This window comes from Centroberyx gerrardi, chromosome 1, assembly GCF_048128805.1.
Source record: "Centroberyx gerrardi isolate f3 chromosome 1, fCenGer3.hap1.cur.20231027, whole genome shotgun sequence".
Classification (NCBI taxonomy): Eukaryota; Metazoa; Chordata; class Actinopteri; order Beryciformes; family Berycidae; genus Centroberyx; species Centroberyx gerrardi.
The window spans coordinates 12,119,388-12,142,840 of record NC_135997.1 but is presented as its reverse complement, the minus strand read 5'-3'; the positions used below and the strand labels follow the sequence as shown (position 1 = coordinate 12,142,840).

Genomic DNA, 23,453 nt, shown 5'->3' with positions numbered 1-23,453 from the left:
GAAAGGGAAAGTAATGTAACGAGTAATGTAACTAACTAGGCTACTGCTCCTGTTGAGTATTGAGTAATTAGTAAAGTAACGTGATCACCTTTTAAATGAATAAGTAAAGAGTAGCCTATACATTTTCCGACTAACTTGCCCAACGCTGGTCTGTAGTTAATTGTTAATTAAATCTAGCCTAATACTTAATGTTGCCTATGCAAAAAGTGTTACCAATAATTAAAATATGTTTACACTGATATATTTAGCAAATTACCAACTGAATATAGCCTACAGCAGTAAGCTTTGCCAAGTTGTTGCTTACGTTGTGAGATTTAGCTCGTTCACCTTGAATATTCCTCATGGCCGTGGCAGTTGCATCATTATATACCATCTCAAATTTCACTTAACATCATAAAGGCACAGGCGTAGCAGTGGGTGTCAGGAGCTCCAAATGAAAGAAGGAGTGATTATGATTGATTAATCATTTTACCCCTTGGGTGTCTCATAGAGCTAATTTAGATAGTTTAATTAATATAAGATTAATTGCGTTCGCACACTCCACTCAAGGTTAAGGTGTATTAAATAATTTATATTTGAACACTCTACCTCTTAGTTCAATTTCCTCTGAGACTCAACTAGTTCTGTCTCTCATCTAAGAAGGTCAGAACTGCCCATAATGAGGCCTCTCCATGGTTGTTGTCTCAGTGTGTGTGTGTGTGTGTTTGTTTGTTTGTTTGTGTAAGACAGAGACATAGATAGATAGATAGATAGATAGATAGATGGATAGATAGGTTTGCTTTGCAAAGACTGCAATATGGACGTGTGTGTGTGTGTGTGTGTGTGTGCACGTGCATGCCTATATGTTGGATAGTAGTGTGATGTGTGATAAATCTGAATCCTTTTTGATCAGATTTCACATCTCAACCCTATAGTCACCATGTTGAATTTGATCTACTCTGTTCCTCTCTTGACCAAGGACAAAATAATCAGTGACGTAGTTTCTTTTTTTCTCAGAACATATTTGCAGCATAGTTCAGTGTCATTAACTAAGCACAACTAAGCACATACTTGCTGAAGGATCAAGCATCCAAGATCTGCTACAACTCCCATTTATCTTATGTTCTTGAGTGATCATTAAGTGTCTGGCTATGAAATTGCCACAAACTCAGCAGCCTGTGAAATGCCACAGGGATAGTGAGAAAGAACAAGTTCTGTCAATAAACGTTAGGGGGTTTTGAACCTCTGATCATCACACCTTTCAAGCACAGCAGACAAACGAGAGGTTCTGGGTGATGTAACAGCTGTGAAAACATTAGTAAGACGAACTCAGTGTGTTTCTACAGCCAAATAAAGTTTCACTGCATGAGAAAGTACGTGCACAGGTTGAACATTTTATGGAACAAGTCTGAAAACTGACCATGGGTGCATGTATTGTAATCTCCAAACTACCACATTCGCAAATTATCTCCAACCTAATACATACTAATACAACACACACCCTTGACTGGATGTTTCCATACAGAATGGCATTTCAGTGCATCCCTAAAAACACCCAGACCCATCCACAAACGTTGAAATTCATATGCTGCTCCCTTAATGTCTGAGTGTAAACTCATTACAAATCATTGCCTACTTCTCTACTATAAAAATCAGTAAATTGAATGTCACTCCCCACCATCGACACCATGCTATTACTTGCAGCTACACACCTAACAGTCACTCAACAACTGACCTAGTTTTAAACACTAAACTAGTGTGAAATACACAGATAGTTATTACCTGTCATTACCAAAGAATCAAATCAAATTCAGTCTAATTTTCATTAGAACAATACAACAGTATCATACACAGCCCACATATTTCCTAAAACACTTTCTTTGTTGTCTAAGTTAATGTTCTTCAAGTCATCCAGAGGATGTTTATTCCATGTAGTCTTAAAAAGAGCTCAGTGAAATGAAAACTTAGCATGTCCTTAGGCCTCAACGGAGGTATAATGTGGGCAAAATATAGTTTTCAAATTCATTATGGTATTTTGTATTATTATATTTTATTTTCAAGTTTATTAGTAGAGTGAATGGGTTCATCAAGAATTCAAATTAAATATCTGAAGATAAACCGTGGAGAAAAAATTACCTCGAAGCCTTGAACCAAAGAGAGTTGTAATATGGGTGACATGCCTCTGTAAGCACAAATGATGAATGGATGATGCAGCGATCACTGCGTACATGCCCAGCTGAAAAATGAAAGAATCATGTTGACTAGTGAACTTTTGCTCCCCAAAAACAAAAGGCTTAATCTACTGTTGACTATGCTAATAAGTTAGAGAGTAAAAATAACTGCGCTATTGCTAATGATAATTACTTAGGCCTAATTATCTAGCGTAACTCTTGCAGGTTCTATTTCTTTTTTAATATTGTTCTCACAGATGCCTCTTTTACAGCATAGCAATTGCCTTGAAACCTTCCCTTGCTTTCAAATGAGTCAAAAGAGTCAGTCAAACACTGGTTGACAAGTTCTGTGTTAACTAACACCCTCAAATGAAAAGACTAAAACCGACTGAAATTGACTAATTGATTGGAATTGATTTAAAATGTCAATAAATGCAGCATCCTGCAGCGTTATCATTAGTCAATTAAGAGTCACAGCAGAGAGAAGTCTGAACTGTGAAGAGAGCTTGTTTAAATTTTATAATTAAAAAGCTGAGGAGGTTAATGCTGCTGGCTCTAGATACACAAATGTCAATTCTAAGGCATCAATAAAGGTACTAGCGCCTGGAAATATACTTGGCCGTATGTACAAAAGCCAAGGAATGTATCAAGCAGGTATACACGCCAAAGCTATGTGCCTATAATTTAATTTATGGGCACAATGATAAATACATTTATCAAGTTTGAGTTCTATGTGTGATCAAAAGAGAGAAGGAAACATGGTGTTCCCAATCAGTCCCAATCATTTATTTCTACTCGCTACTTGACATTTTCCCTACACCATAGTATAGGGTAATTTACTGTATTCATTATACAGTGCATGCTGTGATGTATATTTAAGAACAGCAGATCAATATAAACACCTATTTCATCTCCTTGCTCTCCCTCTTCTCTCTCCTTCATTGCTCAACTAACAGTGGGATGCCATCACAGAGATGGATGAGCAGAACCGCCCCATCCACACCTTCCAGGTGTGCCACGTGATGGAGCCGAACCAGAACAACTGGCTACGCTCTGGGTGGATCCAGCGGCAGGCTGCACAGAGGGTCTGGACAACATCACACATACTTGCTCTTCCGACGTTACATTGGCAACATTTTGAGACAGTGTAGATGGGAACTTTTACCAGGAATTTTGATGTGAAACTGTTGCTAGTTAGCCATCCCCATTGATTTTGTCCCAGTTGCTAATACTAGAGCAACAGGGTGACCTAGAGACCTTTCTTCAACCAGATGACTCAGGTTCAAGCCCCCATGTCAGCAAAGATTTCCCTGCATGACACTGAATCCCTAGCAGCTCCAGGACGCCGTTCTGTAGCCCTGCATTCTGTTCTCCCTGTGGAGGGAGGTAGACAAAACATTTTTCCATCGCCTCCAAAAGTTGCCCATGTATTATTGCCTTAATTTCTCAGCCTTTTATTAAATTGGCTTATATACAAATTATTGAGATAGGGCTGGAATGAACTTGATTGCTGTCAATGGCAGTCATTTCGTTTTTGACGTAACGCTGCTACATATGTCACTCATCTACACACAATAACACATGATGTCATATTGGATTTGTGTATTTTGCAAATGAATCAAAAATATATTTTGATTCAATAAGTACATGACACTCCAAATTGAATTAAGGTGCATCCAAATTCCTTTGAATGTCATTCAAAGAGTTCACCTATGGTCAAGTCAATTGACTCAGAAATGGCAGTACATGTCAGAGTAGAAACATGAAGTCCAACAAACCTTCTGTAGAATTGAGAGATGGAATTGTGAGGGGTTAAGTGCTGTGTCTGGCGGTCAGGACTGGCTGTGAAATTCTCTCCAGGTTGGGAAAGAGTGTCAGCCTTTTGTTCTGTAGCTGGATGGTCCAGACGCTGACCTTGGCCTTGAACACATTCACTGCGCTTATCATATGAGGCTTGTCCTTGTCTCTCCCCTGCAGCTCGTACAGTAGTTGAGCGTCTTCAGTTTTGCTGTCGGGTCTGTCAGAAACCGCAGGTCCAGCCGCCATGCATCATCGCACAGTATCTCTTGCTCCTCATTCCTAATCGACAAAAAAGGCAGTAGGCAGCAAGTCAACAAACTGCAGCAACACCTTACCATGACTCAACCACCCAACATTAGTGTGGAGGAGTAGGTTCTTACAGTATAAACAGCCTCAAACTCTCTCATCCAATAGCAACTTAAAGGGTAACTTCAGTATTTTTCAACCTGGAACCCTATTTTCCCATCTTTTTGTGTCTAAGTGACTAAAGGGGACAGCAATTTTTGAAATTGGTCCAGTATTGAGCAAGATCGCTTCAGCCAGCAGCCGCGAAACGGGCTGCAATGTAATCCAACGGGGCAAATCGCACCGTCAATGTACGTCCACTAAAAGTGCTTGTTTTGCCACTGACAGGCTCAGATTGTTATTATAAGTGTCTGACAACATTATGGAAAGGACCCTACAGAGAAATTAAACGTTTTTCTTTACCTTACACTTGATCCGGTCTGTGTGTAACCAAGTCTCGCTCAAGTCTCGCGAGAGTTGAGTTGTTGCAGGAAGTTACACACAGACCGGATAGTGGACGTACATTGACGGTGTGATTTGCCCCGTTGGATTACATTGCAGCTCGTTTCGCGGCTGCTGGCTGAAGCGATCTCGCTCAATACTGGACCACTTTCAAAAATTGTTGTCCCCTTTAGTCACTTAGACACGAAAAGATGGGAAAATAGGGTCCAGGTTGAAAAATACCGAAGTTACCCTTTAAGTAAACGGTGCTGAAGTGCCCAAAGTTAACCAGTTTAACCACAAGTGCTATTATATGAGTAAAGTCCACCACCTTCCCCATCAAGGACTGTTGATAAATCACACAGTGGTTTCCCCAAAAGTGTCATTATGGCACAGTGATATAAACCCAGATCACACACTGCATTGCTGGCGCACCCTCTGTGGTGATTGCCACCAGTTTATGAATGGGAATATCATTTTAATGTACATACCATTGGAAATAACCTCATCTCTGTGTTTTTCTCTTTGAAATACAAAAGTGTGAAAGTTCTTGCTTGTATAATCCTGGAAAGCCATTCTTACAAATACAGCAAGTCCATTATAGCCACAGATTCATGGAACTATAGTGAAAAACTTTGAGAGTGCTCCTCTGATAATGCCTCGGCCCTGACTGTGGCAGGGCCCAGCAGTACACTACCCAGTGCGGTTTTGATGTCTGCTTTGTTTTTGAAACCCTGGAAATGAGTGTCTGCGATAACGGGTTTTGCCTCTTTGCATAAATAGTCGTTTGGAAAAGGCTTCTTGTATTTAGCCTAAAGGTAGATTACACATAATTATGCCTCAGTGGCTGTCTTACTTCAAGCTGTTGTTTTTGTGAACGGCAGAGCCTGCATCCCCGATTTCAGCTCCTCAACTTTCCCTTGCACAAATGGCGCTCTTCAGTGGGTGGCTCTCCTTGAACCTCTGGTGGTGGGTGTTGTCGTGCCGCTCCAGATTTCTTTTAGACAGCGCTTGACTTTGGTGACATAACATGCATATACACTAGTCTTTGACTAAGGTGAAATAAACAGCAATATGGGAGAAAAGTGCAAACAAGAATGGAACAGAGAGAATTGATGTGTATTCGTTCTATTAAAAATATTTTTAAATCAGTTTTGCATTCACTGCAAATTCAATGTCACGGCATAGAAAACAACTCCGGAGGTAATCCTTCACTGTGAATAAGAAGCCGACAATCAGTTTCATCAGAACTGGAATATCAGGCTAACTATAACTTTTACAACATACAATTTTAATTAAAGTTCTGGATTGGCATCAAAGACACAAGACTTAATCTCACATAGAACATTCTCCATCACTATAGGAAACTCTTCTTCTTCAGCACACATTACCTGTGGAGTTCCTCAAGGTTAAATTTTGGGCCCCATCCTGTTTTCCAATGACATGCTCCCTCTTGGCCATATCATCTGCTAACACATTATTTCATTGCTATGAATATACATAGATATATCTACCCCTGAAACTCAGTGACTCAGATTACTTATCCACTATCAAGGAATGCCTCAGTGCTATAAAGTGCTGAACCACACAACAAAGGTATCTGCCACTAAATGAAAACAAACCAGGAAATCATTTTATTTGGACCCCCGAGCACATTTTAATTATTTCATAATGAATTAAACACAGAAATTTCTTTTTCAGAAATTCTGCCATCTCTTCACTGGTTAGGTTTAGAATTGATTTTGAGACTTGGTACTTTTAAAGCACAGTTAGGTCTGGCCCCAAGCTATATCGCAGACTTTGATGAGCCAAAATCCAAAGTCCAGACGTTAGACTAAAGACCAGGCTTATGTCTTCAGGGCCTTTAGGTTTTTGAACAGCTTGCCTGCGAAGCTTAGAGTTACAGAGTAGTAGTCTTTTATCCCATTATTTTTACTATTGCTTTATTCTTATTGTTTTATCTCGTGCTGTCTTCTTGTTTTTACTTGCTTTAATTCATTTTATGAGTATGATGTTTGCTTTTATTTGATTGTTTAACTACTGTGATTGTTAAGGCTAAAACATTATTGATTGTTGAATCACTTACATTGTTCTAAAGTTTATGATTACCATTATTATTATTATAAATATAAATCATATCTCCAACATAAGCATGAGATTAAATGGGTTACATGCTAAAGATGGATTCAAGTTGAATTTCAATCATGCAATACGATGTAGAGCAGACAATTCTTCAATATCCTTGTCTTTTGAAATAGGCTTGTAATGCTTCTGTTTCTGTTCACTCAGGTATACGTGGAGCTGCGCTTCACACTGAGAGACTGCAACTCTATTCCCTGGGTTTCTGGCACCTGTAAGGAAACCTTCAACCTGTTCTACCTGCAGATGGACGAACCTCTCCCCGCAGCGACTCGCTTCCGCCCCGCTGACTATGCCAAGGTAGGGGAGGATCCATATCTTCAGAAGTTCTCTGTTGTACCACTGTGATCATGTAATGTCAATGGATTGTGCTAATATTGTGCAGTGTTTCCCCTATAATTGCACAGACGAGAACCCCCGCCAGGCCAAAAAAAACTTTTTTTTAATGCCAAAAATAACGCCAAATATCCATTCATTCGGAAATCAATAATCATTTGCGTTTGGGAGCCTCCTAAACGCCGGGTTCAGACCGCATACAGAAGCGGTGCGAAGCTCCGGGAAGCGCGTTTCGGCGTCTGGTCTATTTTCTCTCATTTCACACCATAGAAAACACCATAGAAAACACTATAGATGGTCATATCTCCATTATATCACCACAGAAGCACAAATATATTAAATGATCAACTTACCAGGGTCTTCACTGTTGTTGTTGATGAATCCATCTGTACTAATGCAAGTTTTAAATGCAACACATTGTAGGATGATGATCTCTCTGGCAAGGGCATACCGGACACGGGGTACGCGGGGGACACGTCCCACGCAGTTCCCGTATCTGTCCCCTCTGTCCCCCGCACTTTATTCCAAAATTCAGCGCTAATTTTGTGACAACTCACATACCGTATTTCCTCTAATAGTGGCCTGTAGTCAATTAAAAGCCGGGTCTCCGATAATGGCCGGGGCCGTGGTCGACACAAACAAATAAAGGCCGGCCCCAAATACAGGCCGGGGAAAAAAACAAAGGAAACAAGACTAGGTCAAAACCTAGTATATGGCTGGACCGTGTCTGTCTCCTCTCTCCGCCGCTGTCCTCTCCACCGCGCCCACGGCCCGTACCTATCGGGGACACCCGGTGACGCATCGGCGTCGGGACCTGCCGAAATCTCGGCCGGATCACCGGGAACAAATCGGCGGCCAGCTATCAGCACTGGCCGGAACCGTGCCCCCGGGAAACTCGAAGCGTCGGCAGTAAGCCCTCGGCGCACCGAAACCTCCATGCCGCCGACAGAACAGAGGGCTGTCAGGTGGACTGAGCTCGCGCATCGAAATAAACGGCGATATGATATAATTGCATAGATTCTACTTTAGCTTCAGTTAGCTTCAGCTTACATGCAAACAACGGTGGATACCGGTAAACTCCTGGTGCCTGTTATACATGTAACTGTACTTTGTAGTAACATACAAGTGCCACAAGATGGCAGTATGCCACAAGATGGCTCGGCCGGCGGAAGTCTCTGGAGCATGCCGTCGTCGATTACCGTAATTATCGTAATGCATTGCAGTAACAAAAAAACGGCTACCTAACGTACCCCAACAGAAGCAGATCAGAAAACAAGGAGGCTTTGTACTAAAATATGAGCAAATATACTTATCAAACAGAGGGAATTAGAAATAAAGGCCTGTCTCTAATATAAGCCTGCTTCCAATAAAGGCCCTCTGGAGTTGAGTTAAATAAAGGCCCGGGCCAATATTAGAGGAAATACGGTAACCCGAAAAAACGCACGCGCTGACACACCAGCGCCAACTCCAGCTAATCTGCACTCGGTGGTGCGCTCTAAGTGGGCGAGGTACGCACGTTACTCACGCTACTCACGTTACTCACTTTCAGTCAAGCAGTGAAGCTGCAACCATTCTGCAAGGAATGTTGCCAGAAGTCCGTGGCCTCTGAGCAAGTGGAAATACTTGTGCGGTTGCTCCTTACTGTGCCTGCTTCTTCCGCTGAGGCTGAAAGAAGCTTTAGTGGTCTTCAGAGGTTAAAAACCTGGCTCCGAAGCACAATGACACAGTCTCAGCTCAACAGTGTTGCTGTGTGTCATATCCACAAAGATAAACTGGACAACCTAAATAGGAGACTGATTTCTCAGCAATTCATTGCGGCTAAGGAGAGGCGCAGAAACATGTTTGGGTGCTTCACTTAGGCTAGATCATGGCCATGAATATTATGCTCAACAAATAAGACGGGCTGTAGACTTTAGTTTGTGTATATACTATGTTATGATGAATAGGCCTATAATACTGTGAGTTATTTGAAATCTGTTGATTTATGTTTGTGAAAATCGAATGGGAGAGGATCTTTCAATAAATCATTCAATGAAAATCATCTTACTCCTGAACAATCTGTCCCCCTCACTTCTGAAATTATGGCTACGCTCCTGCTCTCTGGTTTTGAATTATCACTTGCCTTTTGAAAATTGCATCTGCTATTGAATTACCACAAAAGTAAACAAGGATACATGTTTAGGTATGTTTATTTAATTTATTTAGGCCTATGTCATTATTGAGAGAGAGAGAGAGATCTAGGTCCCCTAGGCTTTCCTAATTATTGCCTGATCACAAGTCACGACTCTTGCTGAGAAAACAAACAAATAAACGTGACAGCTTTGATATGAGGGAGTTTGTGAAGAAAGGGAGAAATTAAGAAGATGGAAGACATAATGTTAATGTTTGCAAAGGTCATAATGCTAATGTTTTGCAAAGGTCATAGGTTACACAGCTTATTTTTGGCTGGACCGCAACAGCGGGGCCAGCCCTATAAACGCGAATGTCTGTCACTCACTCACTGACTGACTGACTGACTGAGTGACTGAGTGACTGACTGAGTGACTGACTGAGTGATGAAGTTACACCATTGGTCGGCCGTGGCACATGGCACATGATAGGATCACAGAGCCAGAAATTTAAGTTTCGTTTTCTTTCTTTCTTGTTTCTCCGCTGAGATTGGGAGCCCGTTTCTCCCACACAGTAAGCAGGCTGACCAATATCATGCATGTAAGCTGAAGCTAACTGAAGCTAAAGTAGAATCTGTACAATTATATCATATCGCCGTTTATTTCGATGCATATGCGCGAGCTCAGTCCACCTGACAGCCCTCTGTTCTGTCGGCGGAGAGAGAGATACAGACAAGCATGGAGGTTTTGGCGCGCCCCCGGAGTTTCCCGTGGCACGGTTCTGGCCAGTGCCGATAGCTGGGCGGCGATTTGTTCCCGGTGATCCGGCCGAGATTTCGGCGGGGGTCCCGATGCCGATGCGTCACCGGGTGTCCAGCCATATACTAGGTTTTGACCTAGTCTTGTTATGCAATAAATGCAGCTTATTAAGTCATCCTCTCCTTGTGATCACTTTGTTTTAAGTCTTGAATATACCAAGTGAACAAAAATTTGAACGCAAATATAAATTGCAGACCGCCTGCTGCGCCATCTGACCGAAGCCGACCGCGCTAATATGTCATCCCGCGCGCCTCGTCTGTTTAGGGTTTTTTCAGTGCGTACCACCAGGCTTGAAAAAAATTCTAGGGAAAACACTGTTGTGTAAATTCAGAGGTGGAAAGTAACAAAGTACATTTGCTCAAGTACTGTACTTAAGAACAATTTTGAGGCACTGTTACTTTACTTGAGTATTTCCATTTTGTGAGACTTGATACTTTTACTACACTACATTTCAGAGGGAAATATTGTACTTTTTACTCTACTACATTTATCTGACAGCTGTAGTTACCAGTTACTTTGCAGAATAAGGTTTTACATGCAAAACATACAATAAGCTCATAAAATATTTTGCATTGTTAGAGTTTAAACTCCCCGACAGTGTATGGAGCAGTTAGACCTACAGCATTAAAATACTTCTTACAGGTTAATGCATCAATAATTTAACACTCTGAAAGGGACCGTTCTTCAGAAATGAGTACTTTTACTTTTGTACTTATACTTCTATACTTTTACTTAAGTAAACTTGGAATTTTAATTTTTCATTTACTTTTAATTAAGTATTTTTCCATTATGGTGTTGCTACTTTTAAAGTAAAGGATTTAGTAAATGATTTCAGTCCTTTTTCCACCACTGTGTAAATTGATGCCTTCCTTCAAGGTGGACACCATTGCAGCAGATGAGAGCTTTACGCAGACAGATCTTGGAGATCGTGTTCTGCGCCTCAATACGGAGGTCAGGGAAGTGGGGCCAGTGACCCGGAAAGGCTTCTACCTGGCCTTCCAGGATGTGGGAGCTTGCATCGCTCTAGTGTCTGTCAAGGTCAGTGAACCAACTGGTGTTGCATTAACTACAACAATGAACGCTTTCATTTTACACTACCAGTCAAAAGTTTGGACATTTTTTTTTCCACATTTTAGAATAATAGTAAAGACAAACTATGAAATAACACAAATAGAATTATGCCGTGATCAAAAAAGTGTTAAACAATTTAAAACTATCTTATATTTTAGATTCTTTAAAGTAGCCACCCTTTGCCTTGATGGAAGGGCAAAGGCTTTGGAAAGAAATTGATACATAGGCATCAACTTCACTATTTATATTTGTCTAAGAAACAAATTTCAAGTATTTAAGCATAAGCCTTTAGATCAAAATGGCTTTAAGATAATGAAAAACATAGTACATTCAATCAGGTGTGTCCAAACTTTTGACTTGTAGTGTATATCCTTTCATTTTATTCACGAGAAGAGAACATTTAAAATTCAGGTGAGTGTTCAAACGTACTATTTCATCACTATTTTACATTGCTGCTTTAACGCTTCAGGTGTTCTACAAGCGCTGCCCGTCGACTTTACGGAACCTGGCGGCCTTCCCTGACACAGTGCCCCGCCTGGACTCGTCCTCCCTGGTGGAAGTGCGGGGTGCGTGTGTGGAGAATGCAGAGGAGAGGGACACGCCCAAATTGTACTGTGGTGCTGATGGAGACTGGTTGGTACCTCTGGGTCGCTGCGTCTGTAGCACTGGCCACGAAGAGATGGATGGCTACTGCCGAGGTGAGGAGTGCTTTCGTATGTTTGTGTGTGTATGTGTGTGTGTGTGTGTGTCTGTGCGTGTGTCTGTATGTGTATTTATTTTAGCACAGTAAGCTTCACCAACAGTGTTGCTGCAGATGCAAACAGAATCTTTAAGTAGCTCGTTGGGCTCTCTGCTTGAGACAGTGACAGAGAGGGAAACAAATAGAGAGAAATAGGAAGAAGAGAAGAGAAGGGAAGAGAAGAGAAGATGGCATTGCATCACACAGACAGATCTCAAGGGCCTACCAGTCATCTGCAAAGGCTTGAGATCTCAATTCTATACCTCCTCTATTCCCTCCTTTCATTCTAAGATCCCACATCCTTCTCTGATCCTTTCCATCCACTTCTCTCTTCATCTCTTCATCTCACCTCCACCTCCCCTCATCATCTTCTCTCCTCTCTTTTTATTTACTCTCCACTTCTTCCTTCCCTCTCCCTCAATCATCTCTGCTATGAGATCTTAAGGACAATAATATGTAGAGAACAGCCTATGTCGAGCAGAGTTTTCAGGCATTTGAAAATCATTGCTTGAGCCCTTATGGTGACCTCTCTCTTGGGGCTCTCTATGAAGTACACAGTTCAAATGGTAGAGACTCATTTCTCAAGTAAAGACATCTCCAGCTGCAATATACAGTTTTTGATTTGCTGATGTTTACAGTATATATCTGCTGTTGCCTTAAAATATATAAAACATCTAGTAGGTCCATGCAAACATTCACTCACATAACATTTACATGAAAACCCTAAAATCTCAAAAACATAATTTGATAAACTTAGACAATGCTTCTGTAAAAGGCTTTCTGGGACATTTCCCCGCCAATTTGTTGTATCAACCCTGCCTAAATGTGGCTCATTGTCAGCAGAACAGATTGAGAGGAAGTTTAAGAAACTGTTGAGTTGTTCCACATAGTATTTGGCCTGGTTTCTCAATTAGATGGTGCAGACAGACTGGGGGCTAGCTAGCTAATTGCCTTCATTTGTTAGCTTCACAGCTAATTTAGCTTGCAAGCGGTCTTTTCTAAACCCTCCAACCTCCGCTTTCATTTACATAGCTTAGACTTACTCTTGTAATTAAGGGAGGTGCTAAATTGAGCCACACTGCATGATAACAATTATAGCGCATCCAGTGTTGCCGCATTTTGTATCCTTACAGATGTCTCGGCTGGTCGGGGGTGAGATTCATGTGGTCCCCCTGTGGTGATGTGGTTACTCAGGTCATTACAGAGAGAACTCCAACAGTCATTAGTACAGCTGATATGTAGGGCAGGCTGTAATATCTTCTTTATTTTCTCCTAGGGTGTATTTCTTTTCTTTTTATCTTTTGAAGGTTTTTTTTTTTTTTCTCTCCCTCTCTTACTCATCTCAAACATGTGGCTAAGCAACACCGCGGACTGTCAGGAGAGGTTACTGATAAGACAGCAGCTCAAGTAGCTGTTCTCTCATGGTGTCCCATGTATAAGTCCCACATCTACTCCTTATTCATCCTTCGTGGCTGACTGGTAGTTGCTTCTCTCCTCTGTGCTGTAGTTTCAACAGTACAAATATCATGGGGAGCCAGGCCCAGCAGCCACTTTAATGAATGGGTCAGCAGTAAAACGTAGCTGACACAGGAACATTGTGTATTTGTGTTTGTTTGTTTGCGCGCATGTGTGTGTGAGCATGTGACTTACAATATACAAGTGCCACTATTATATTTATCGCCAGGTAAAACAGGCCGAAAAATGTGATTCACCCTCTCTGAAATCTTGCTTACAGTGGGCTACATCTCATGAATATCCACCGACTTTGATCATTATCTACAAAAATCTCTCCTTTCCTGTTTGTATGAAACAACAGTAACAGTTGTACGCATTGTAACATTATGATATAAATGAAAAAAAAAAGAAAGAAAATGTTTGTGCTATCTAAACTCTTCTGTAGAATCGTCTAATGGTATTTTTTTTAACTCACTCAAAACCTATAGATTAGAAAACATGGTCCGTTGTAGAAACACAATGATTATTGCTTTGTCTTTAATGACATAGGCTGTCTTTGTAATACATTTTTCATCCACAATTTCCATAGATCTTGCCCTGCTTATGTTGTGATGCAGATGTGCACTTTGCAAGTAGTTGCAGGAAGTTTAGGCATGAACTTGCAATGACTTCTGCTTTCTCCTCGTTTTCATTTTGGAACACTGCTTCAAAGGGTACTATGATCAAAGCTGTCTGAGAGGCAGCATGGGGAAAGAGCAAAAGAGAGAGTGAGAGAGAGAGAGCGAGAGAGAGAGAGAGAGAGAGAGAGAGAGAGAGAGAGAATAGGGAAAACCCCAGCGCTCCCAAACGCACAGCTCTGCACTAACACGTCCATCTCTCTCTCCCAACTCCCCAAACAAAGACATCAGCGCTTATCAAACCCTGTTTTTCACCCCAATAGCACTCAGCCAGACTGTTTTGACATCTCAATCGAGTGCTTTATTATTCAATTCCTTTCATTCAGTGTCAGCCACAAGAGAATAACGCAGAGATCGGCTGGTTATATCATGACCTAGATAAGGCAACATCATAGCGCTAATGCTATTTGTTCCACATCCTTTCGTCACACCATCATTTTCAAAAAAACGACACTGGGTTGCGGGGGAAGCTAATAGAGATGTCTTTTTGAACTGGATTTGAATCAAAACAGAGAGGCAGAGGGGCAAAACGAGAATCTCAGCAGTGAGCTAAGTGATTATGCCAGATTACTGAAAAACCCTCTATATTCAAACAATGTCTTTGTTTCAACAAGCCCTTTTGAATAGCAACCATTTTGCATGACACTTCCCTTTCTTGGACATTGTGGAGTTGATGCCAATGTAATGTTTTACTGTCGAGAAGGCTCAGTTCCTCCTCTTGATACACTGCAAAAAATCTCCATTTTAACAAGTCAGTCAGTATTATTGAGTCCTAAAATTGTAATTTTCTTAAAACAAGTGAAATGAAAAAATCTGCCAGTGGGTTTAGATAATTTCACTTGTTTCCAATGCAAATCAACTTATTCTGACTTGTTTCAAGATACTGACACTCATTTCTAGAAAACTCCTGAAACTGCATTGGAACAATCTCACCCCATTGGCAGAAGCTTTTCTCTTGTTTAAAGAAAAATTAAGATTTGCAGGCTGAACGAGACTAAATGACTTGTTAAGATGGATGTTTTTTGCAGTGTAGGAGAGATGAATAGCGAGGAAGCAAACGGTAACGTGATTCACAGAGATTTTAGAGTCACTCATAAAAAGTCAGTCAGTCTCTCCTTTATTTTTCCCCTGAGTCCTCTAGACACCGACCATACTGAGCATGCTTGCTGGTGACCTCTGGTGTCTTGAGTTTCAGGACTGATCGTGTAGGCGAAGTGCAGTCTCTCTGCCCCAAATTCAGGTAAAAGGAAATAGGCAATGAGGAAATCTATACATTATTAACTATCTTATTTGTATCTGAATCGCCATGCCCCCCTTCTGTCCTTAAGAACTGTGTTTACCCTGGCTCCTAACTCCGCTCAGCCAGACCAGAGCATCACTCATTCTCTGTGAACTCCCCATCTGCATATCAAAGCTGTGAGACCAGGGTAAACATACTGTCTCTGACTCCATCTGTTCCTGACAACGTAAAGCCAAGAGAGAGAGAGCTTCCATCTCTACACACCCAAACAACTCAAAATTTCTTAGTAGGCATGCCATTACAGTTCTACCAACATGCAGGAAGGGGACGCACTTCATTTGACCAGACCGCTGTAGGTGAACTACTGAGACTCAAACCCCGAGCAATCTTAACTACCACTCTGTTGAAAAGGGAGAAAACTAAGCCAAAGTGTGTGTTGCTGGTTATGAAATACAATGAAAGCAACAGTCAAGATTGCACTATTAAAATGGTACAAATTGGAACCAATATTGTCATAGAGAAAATAGGCTTAGGGCGATATTCGATATGATCGAGTATCGCGATATTTTGTGAATATCGCGATATTCCCACGATATCGAATATAAATGTACGTACATTTTTTGTTTTTATTTCACACTTGCTTTGGCAATGTAAACGTATGTTTCCCATGCCAATAAAGCCCCTTTGAAGAGAGAGAGAGTGAGAGAGAGAGAGAGAGAGAGAGAGAGAGAGAGAGAGAGAGAGAGTGAGAGTGAGTGAGTGAGTGCCCAGCAGCCTGTGTGACACAGAGCTTCAGGAGAAAGCGAGGAGCATAAAACATTGTGCTTTTTTCCACGCATGAAAAAAAAACAACCGAGCCCGACATACAGTTGTAACAGTCGCAAATATGCCTACTATGCTTTTGGAACATTGTTTGGTTGCAGTAACAGATGAAGTCACTGGGTGGCGTCCCTTGTTTTTTAGTGAGACTGAGTTACAGCAACAGGTTGAGTAGGCAACTACTCCCAGTCTACCCAATACTGACGTCGTCTCGCCCTGTCATGCTATCCAGCATGATGTATTAAACTGTATGCAGGAGTAACGTTAGCCTACTTCCCTAAAGCTAACAAGCACCAAGCTAATGTAAGCTAAGACACGACCAAGCGCGTTACAGTCTCGGGTCCCGTCGGGTTCGGGTCGGGTTGCAGACCTCTAATGTGTAGTAAATGAAACGACTAGTTAGTGAAATCAAAGTCCTATGTTGCAAACAGAATGGGCATTTTTATCTTGTGGCCATCCACAATGATATGAATCGATTTGAAGAAACATAGTGGCTGACGCACAGACATGTCAATCATGGCTTTTTTCCCCCGAATAATAACGAGCAACTTCGGGTAGAAGAAATATGTTTCCATCGCATTAGCCTATCTGTGCTTTCCCGAATAACGGATTCGGATTCGGGTACATGCCTACCTGCAATAGTTTGTTGGCCAGCAATATGTTTGATCTTTTTCTTTGGTGGCATTTTAAAACGTTTTCCTTTCACTCATTGAGACTGAACAAAACGGGAGATATGCGCGAGATATATGCGCAGACGGTGAGAAAATCGCGGCCGGTGGATTTTTTTTTTTTTCAACACGGCGCGTCCCCTGGACGGTAAAGCCTCATCGGGTCATCATCGACATGAGTGAATACAGCATCCACGTGAGTTTATTTACCAATTACCAAGTTTGTAGCCTTGTTGAAATGAAATCTGTGCGGCGAAAGTAGCATTGGATGCAGGCCCAGCAAGGGCATTAAGTCTCTCCCGCGATGATTGAGACTATTTTCTAGGAAAAAATAGGGTGCGTCCCCTGGACGCGTTGATAGTGAGTTTACTGCATCCTTTCGGATTTTACCGCGGCAGAGACGCAGGAGCGCACCTATTTACATCACTGTGGGTGTATGTGAGCGTAAGTGTTGGTCCAGTGTAAGTGCAGTGTAGAGTAAAGGTGAGTGAGACAAAATCAATGCTGAGTGCGGTGTAGAGTAGGCTGCTTCTGGTATACTAGATTTACTGTTGAGCTTCCTGAGAGTGTCATGGGCCTAATTCAATGAAGCATCTGCCCGGTGTCTACATACTGGCCGTCATTTATTAGCACAAGGAAAGGGACTGAACTGTGATTTCATCCTCTGAGGAAAAAGTTGTATTTGTAATCTTCTTCTGGTGTGCAATAGAAATTAGATATTTTACTCATTTGCATATAGCCATTGTCAATTTGCATATTGCAAATTAGTATGTTTTAAGTTACCGTGTAAAAAAAAACAAGTTTGAGTTTATGGGTTTTTAAGCTGATTAAGTTTCTCTCTGATAAAGGAAAGGATGTTTTGTATTCATTTGTGCAATTACATTTCTGCTCTTCCTCAAGTAGGTAAAGGGTTATTGCTGTCAAAATGGTAAATTGATGTGAAAATTGGGAAAAGTCTCAGATACCAGGAATGTCATTTTATTTTATTTGCTCTATATTCCTCAATAAAAAGTTTAAACAAAACAAAAAAAGTAGGTATAGGGTTAACCTTGGTTAACCCTATACCCTATAGCACTTTAAGTTGAAACTCAATGTACTTTAGCTGACAGTGTTGCCCAACTCGTTTTGAGGGAATCTGTTAGTGGTATCGATCCACCTACAGTCACAGTCCTCAGAGGGCAAATTTCTCATTTTGTCTTGCTGGTCTTTTGTTAAGAAGCAATGGATAAAATGAAAGTGGATCATACACACAGTTTCAGAGAAGATGACTAGTTTCCCCCTTAATCCACGCTCCAGGCCCCAATCCAACAAAACTGAAATTGCTTACATTCAGCCACAAGCCTGTTATGGAACCCAGAAGTGCAACGTTAAAGTAAACTGGACAGGCAATATGGTAAACTCTTCTCTGCATGTGATTGATTACCACACTGCAACTTTAACATAACAAGCACTGCTACACATTTAGATTAAATTAGAATTTGGACTATTCCAGACTGGTAAGGTTGAGGGATGCATTTTTTTTTTTTTTGGTTGACTTTAGTTGGCTCTATAGCATGTATTATGAGGCCTAGTAACTGGCACATTAACAATATTAAGCTATGAATTGGTGAAAAATCTCTACAGCATTATTGTATGTCTTTGTGTGTGTGTATAGCAGTATTGGTTGGAAATGGGGATACATATTGTGTGGCAATATTTTGCTTTTCATGAATAAGAATACCTTCCTGAAAAAGGTTTAGGAATTGATACTGAACAAATTGAATTCCAGTGTGTGTGTGTGTATGTGTGTGCGTGTGTGTGTGTGTGTTTGTGTGTTTGGTGTGTGTGTGATGTTTACAAGCTTTTGATGGAAAATAGTGGTCTAAGTAGTCTAATTGCTTTCTGGTGGTGATCTTCCCGGCTTATACCAGAGTGCAGGGAGCAGCTGGAAATTCAAATGAATCTGTGTGTTTGTTGCCTTTGGCAGGAGCTCAACATAGGAGGAAAGTAATATCCAAGTGCATGAGATGCCTCAAAATTGGAAGCAGGGTGACAAATTACTTTTCTCATTAGGAGTTAACTAGCAACCTGATTTTGGGGGTGATGTCTGTCTGTGGGTCTCTCTTTCTTTGTCTCACTTTTTTTGTATGTGTATCTAATTCTCCATTATTACCTCCGCCAACAGAGTTGGACGGGGGTAATCTTATCGCCCCATTCCGTCTGTTTGTCTGTTTGTCTGTTAGTCTGTCAGCAGGATAACTCCAAAAGTTACGAATGGATTTTCGCAAAACTTTGTGGATAGGTTGGTCATGGGGCAATGAAGAACTGATTAACTTTTCACACTGATTGGCCAAAGGGGTGTGTGGCAGCGGGCGTGGCTCCTCACAAAAAGGCATATAACTTACAAACGGATTCACATAACATCAAACTGTAGCCTGTCAGCAGACATAAGAAGAGGCAAACCCTCCATTATTGCCCCAATCAAACAACATCGGGACACTGGAGATTTCTGATTTACCCATAACCGCCTTGCTCATTTTTCCAAAACATGGTCCAGTGGTAGAAGGGCAGCACTAATGGCCACTGAACAGATATAGAGTTGATTGGCCATGAGGTGTTGAGATAATCGGCTAAAATGCTGAAACGTGTCTAGAATTTGAACAGGCAGATCTCATGTCCCATTTCAGGCCCAGTCATGAAAATGTGTGCATCTCCTGATGTGAAACAAATTGGTAATGGGGCATGCAAGAAATTATTTACTTTTGGTGAAAATCCAAAATGTGGAACTGGCATATATTGACAGTTGTGTAGCGCTGGTGGAGATAGGCGCTCTACTGAGTGCCATCTAGTTTAATTAGTCTGTAGACTTCCCTCTATCTTTGCAAGTTTATAGAATAGGCTACATGGTTGCCTGGTACCAGCCCCCTGAATCGTTCATTATATTAACCACACCCACCTTTTGTAACAATCAGATTGTCCCCGGAGCCAATGATTTTCCCGTCTGGGTGTGTTGTTGTCCCTGCCCAATCAAAGCAGGGAAGGTGATGATGTTATCTGAAAGCGCAGCCTGACACAAGTAGGTTAAAGTAAAGTGTAAACACAGGACTGAGTGTCCACTTGTAGTTTAACAGCCTACGCCTCAGGGCTCCCGAACAACGGTGGTACTTGTCCAGTATAGAGCTCGGTCACCTCCTTCACTTGGTGCTCCATAAGGGGAGACACGACCATAACAATACCCATCTCTTCATGTAGGGCTAGCTGATACAGTATATTAAGCTTTTACCAAAGCATCCTAATTTTTAAATCTTTTAAAAGCGTATACTGCTTGGCTTTTAGAGTTGGCATATTCAGCTTTTTAATAGTGGCTTCCATTGCAAGATTGATGTTTACACTCACATCCGCCATTGTGTTTCTTCCTCTTCTGGCGTTTCTTCCTTCAAAAAAGCATGGTTAAAGAGCGAACACAAATGAGAGAATACAAGGAATGATGAATGTTAGCGCTCTGGAGGGTTGGGACCAAGCTAGCTATGTGGTACTTCCAGCTGTATAGTAGTCCTATCTTACAGGTCTCTAACCAATTATTAACAACGTTTTCCAACTCTCCCAGGTGAGATTCTAGAGACACTGCATCAGGACCACCTTACAATCAGCTAGATTAGGTCTATTCCCAATCTAATTTAAATCTATATATAAATAATATGATCTGTCACTGATGCAGGGTAAGGAAGAACAGAAACCAGGGTGGCGGCGCTTCACTATGTTTTTCTCTTTCTTACTTTCTTTCTAGCACAAGACCTGTGACATGGCAGAGGACGGCCAATTAACATTCAAAATCACTCTCACCAGAATTTGTGTGCTGAAAATGTGGGGAAAATAGTAAAGTGCAGAAATTATTGGAATCAGTAAAACCTTCCGGCTGTCTGCCATGAAGTCTTGATAGAATTCCCCACTGTGTCACCTTTTTTCTCTATCAACGCAATGTCTGTCTTAGAGCTTACATATTTATTTGCTCATTTTGAAATTATTACGCCACCCACCCATCCACCCACACACATACACACAAACACAAATCACTCTATAATAAAGCTATCTCCACCTTCCCAGAGTATTAAATAAATAAAGCACTATTAGTGCTTTATTTTGCCCTGCTGAGATAGGCAGAGGCAGGAGGAGGCAATCTGCAATGGTTATTGCCATCTTCTGATAAGCCATAAGGAAAGAGAGAAGGGGAGGAAAAGTAAGCAGGAGAAAAGACGGGGAGAGGAAGAAGATTGGAGCACAGATGAAGAAAATCAAGGAAAGTGATAGGTATAGTAGAAAGAGGGAAATGGTGAATAGTTGGAGAGAGAAATTGGGGGAGATAAGGAGAGTTGGTGAAATTGATGGAGAAAAAGAAATGGTAGAGAAATGGAGAAAGTAATGAGGGAGGAAAAGTGAAGTATTAGAATGCTTAGGTCAGCAGACCCAAGTTGGACCAGTAAGTACGTGGATGGAGGTTTTTAGACTGAATGCAGACTGTAATTGTGTTTTCATAATGCATTTTGTATGTTAATAGCGCAATTGTTTACCTGCATGGCAGAGAGGAGATTGTCTGAGAACAAACTTTCCTCAGTCTAAATCCAAGAGAATCTAAAATTGGTGGCTCTCATAAACTCTGCTCTCTGAATTCAAATAGGGATATGCTCCACATTTTTTTCCATAGCCTGACCATATATAATTTCCGTTTTGTTTTTTTTGTTTTGACTGAATAGTTAATGTCACATCAGTTTTCAGCAATAGAGCAGAATTGCAGAGATATAATAGTGTGACATACTGTGTGTCGTGTCTTTATTATTAGGCCACCAGTTTCACCATTAAGTCTCCATAATGTTTCATAGGCTTAACTACTAAGACGATTCCACCACTGCTGACACAAGAAAGCCCTGGACAGAATTGCAGCAACAGAATATCAACAAATGTCACAACATTATTTCTTCCTAGTTACGCTCTAATAACAGCACTGCCAACTAAAGTACCGTATAAAGCCATCAGCTGTTCATAATGTGTTTATAAAAATAAACGAGTTTGTAATTCTTGAACTAGAATAGGAGCATTACAGGTGTGCACCATTTGTTAGACTGGACAATGGGCAGAACCATAAGCATGTGGCTTAGTGAGCTAATGTGGAGGTGACAGTGATCCATAGTACCTCGGGAAATAAGGTCGGACCACAGGTGAGGAGAGAGAAGCACCTGGAGGTTTGAATCGAATCTACTGTATGCTGAGGGAAATGCATGAAATCTCTCTAAAACACTAACTTTCTGCCTCCCGCCACCTCTCTTGCTTTCCAGCTTGTAAGCCTGGCTTCTTCAAGGCATATGCTGGGAACATCAAATGCTCCAAGTGTCCTCCGCACAGCTCCAGCCATGACCAGGCCGCCACCATCTGTCACTGTGACAAAGGCTTCTACAGAGCTATCAAAGACCCCTCCACCATGGCCTGCACAAGTCAGTAGAATAGCTACAGCACCCCGTCTGTCTGTGTCAGCTGGGACATTTTTCATTTCTGTCTGCCTGTCTATAATTATATCAGTACACAGTGCTATCTTTTCTCGCTCTGTCTGCTCCTTTTGATAACTTTTCTGTTTTTCTCTGTCTACCTATTTTAAGTTTATGTTCAAATTGGTTTACTGTAGTTCTCCGTCTTCATGAGACGTCTATGCTAGCCTCCTTATCTCAACTGTAGGAAAAATCTGTTAAGATGACTTAAATATGTGGACATGAAAAAGCAAACACACACATAGCTTTTGTCTTTATCACTTTGCCAAAGCAGACAGTGCTTGATAATTGTCTATTGAATCGAATAGTTAGAATTTATCAGTTATTAACTGAAGTATTCAATAAAAAGTGTGCTAAAGCTTTATAGGTGCTCAGGTGGGGGGTGGGGTGGGGTGTATGCATGACTGGACTGAATGAAACTATGTTGACTTTAAAAACTCCACTTCTTAAAGGGTAACTTCGGTATTTTTCAACCTGGACCCTATTTTCCCATCTTTTTGTGTCTAAGTGACTAAAGGGGACAACAATTTTTGAAATTGGTCCAGTATTGAGCGAGATCGCTTCAGCCAGCAGCCGCGAAACGAGTTGCAATATAATCCGACGGGGCAAATCACACCGTCAATGTACGTCCACTAAAAGTGCTTGTTTTTGCCACTGACAGGCTCAGATTTTTATTATAAGTGTCTGACAACATTATGGAAAGGACCCTACAGAGAAATGAAACGTTTTTCTTTACCTTTCGCTTGATCCGGTCTGTGTGTAACCAAGTCTCGCGAGAGTTGAGTTGTTGCAGGAAGTCAACTGTGGAAACGTGAGTGAGAGTTGGAGAGAGGAGTGCCAGGAGGAGTTGTCAGACACTTATAATAACAATCTGAGCCTGTCAGTGGCAAAAACAAGCACTTTTAGTGGACCAATACTGGACCAATTTCAAAAATTGTTCTCCCCTTTAGTCACTTAGACACAAAAAGATGGGAAAATAGGGTCCAGGTTGAAAAATACCGAAGTTACCCTTTAACACTAAAGTGCTGTGGAGGCACAGTGTTGTTATAACTTAGAGAATTGTTGAACAAAATATTTAATTCATGTGTTGACTACCAACTTAGAGCCGTTCGTGTTTGTGTGACTTTCTCCGTATTGCCTGGTGTACGAGCGCACACTGTATTCCTCTTATGCAGGGGTCTTGGGGCAAA

The 23,453-nt window shown here is 41.3% G+C and overlaps 1 protein-coding gene across 1 annotated transcript in view; it reads left to right on the top strand.

Annotated features, from left to right (window-relative positions):
• LOC139927398 (ephrin type-A receptor 6) overlaps window positions 1-23,453 on the top strand; it is a 62,316-nt gene that overhangs the window by 13,725 nt on the left and 25,138 nt on the right. Inside the window, exons 3-7 of the mRNA XM_071919523.2 lie at window positions 3,107-3,235; window positions 6,966-7,115; window positions 10,955-11,116; window positions 11,619-11,847; window positions 22,057-22,212. Of these exons, the coding sequence (XP_071775624.2) occupies window positions 3,107-3,235; window positions 6,966-7,115; window positions 10,955-11,116; window positions 11,619-11,847; window positions 22,057-22,212 (826 nt within the window). The remainder of the gene's footprint in view (window positions 1-3,106; window positions 3,236-6,965; window positions 7,116-10,954; window positions 11,117-11,618; window positions 11,848-22,056; window positions 22,213-23,453) is intronic.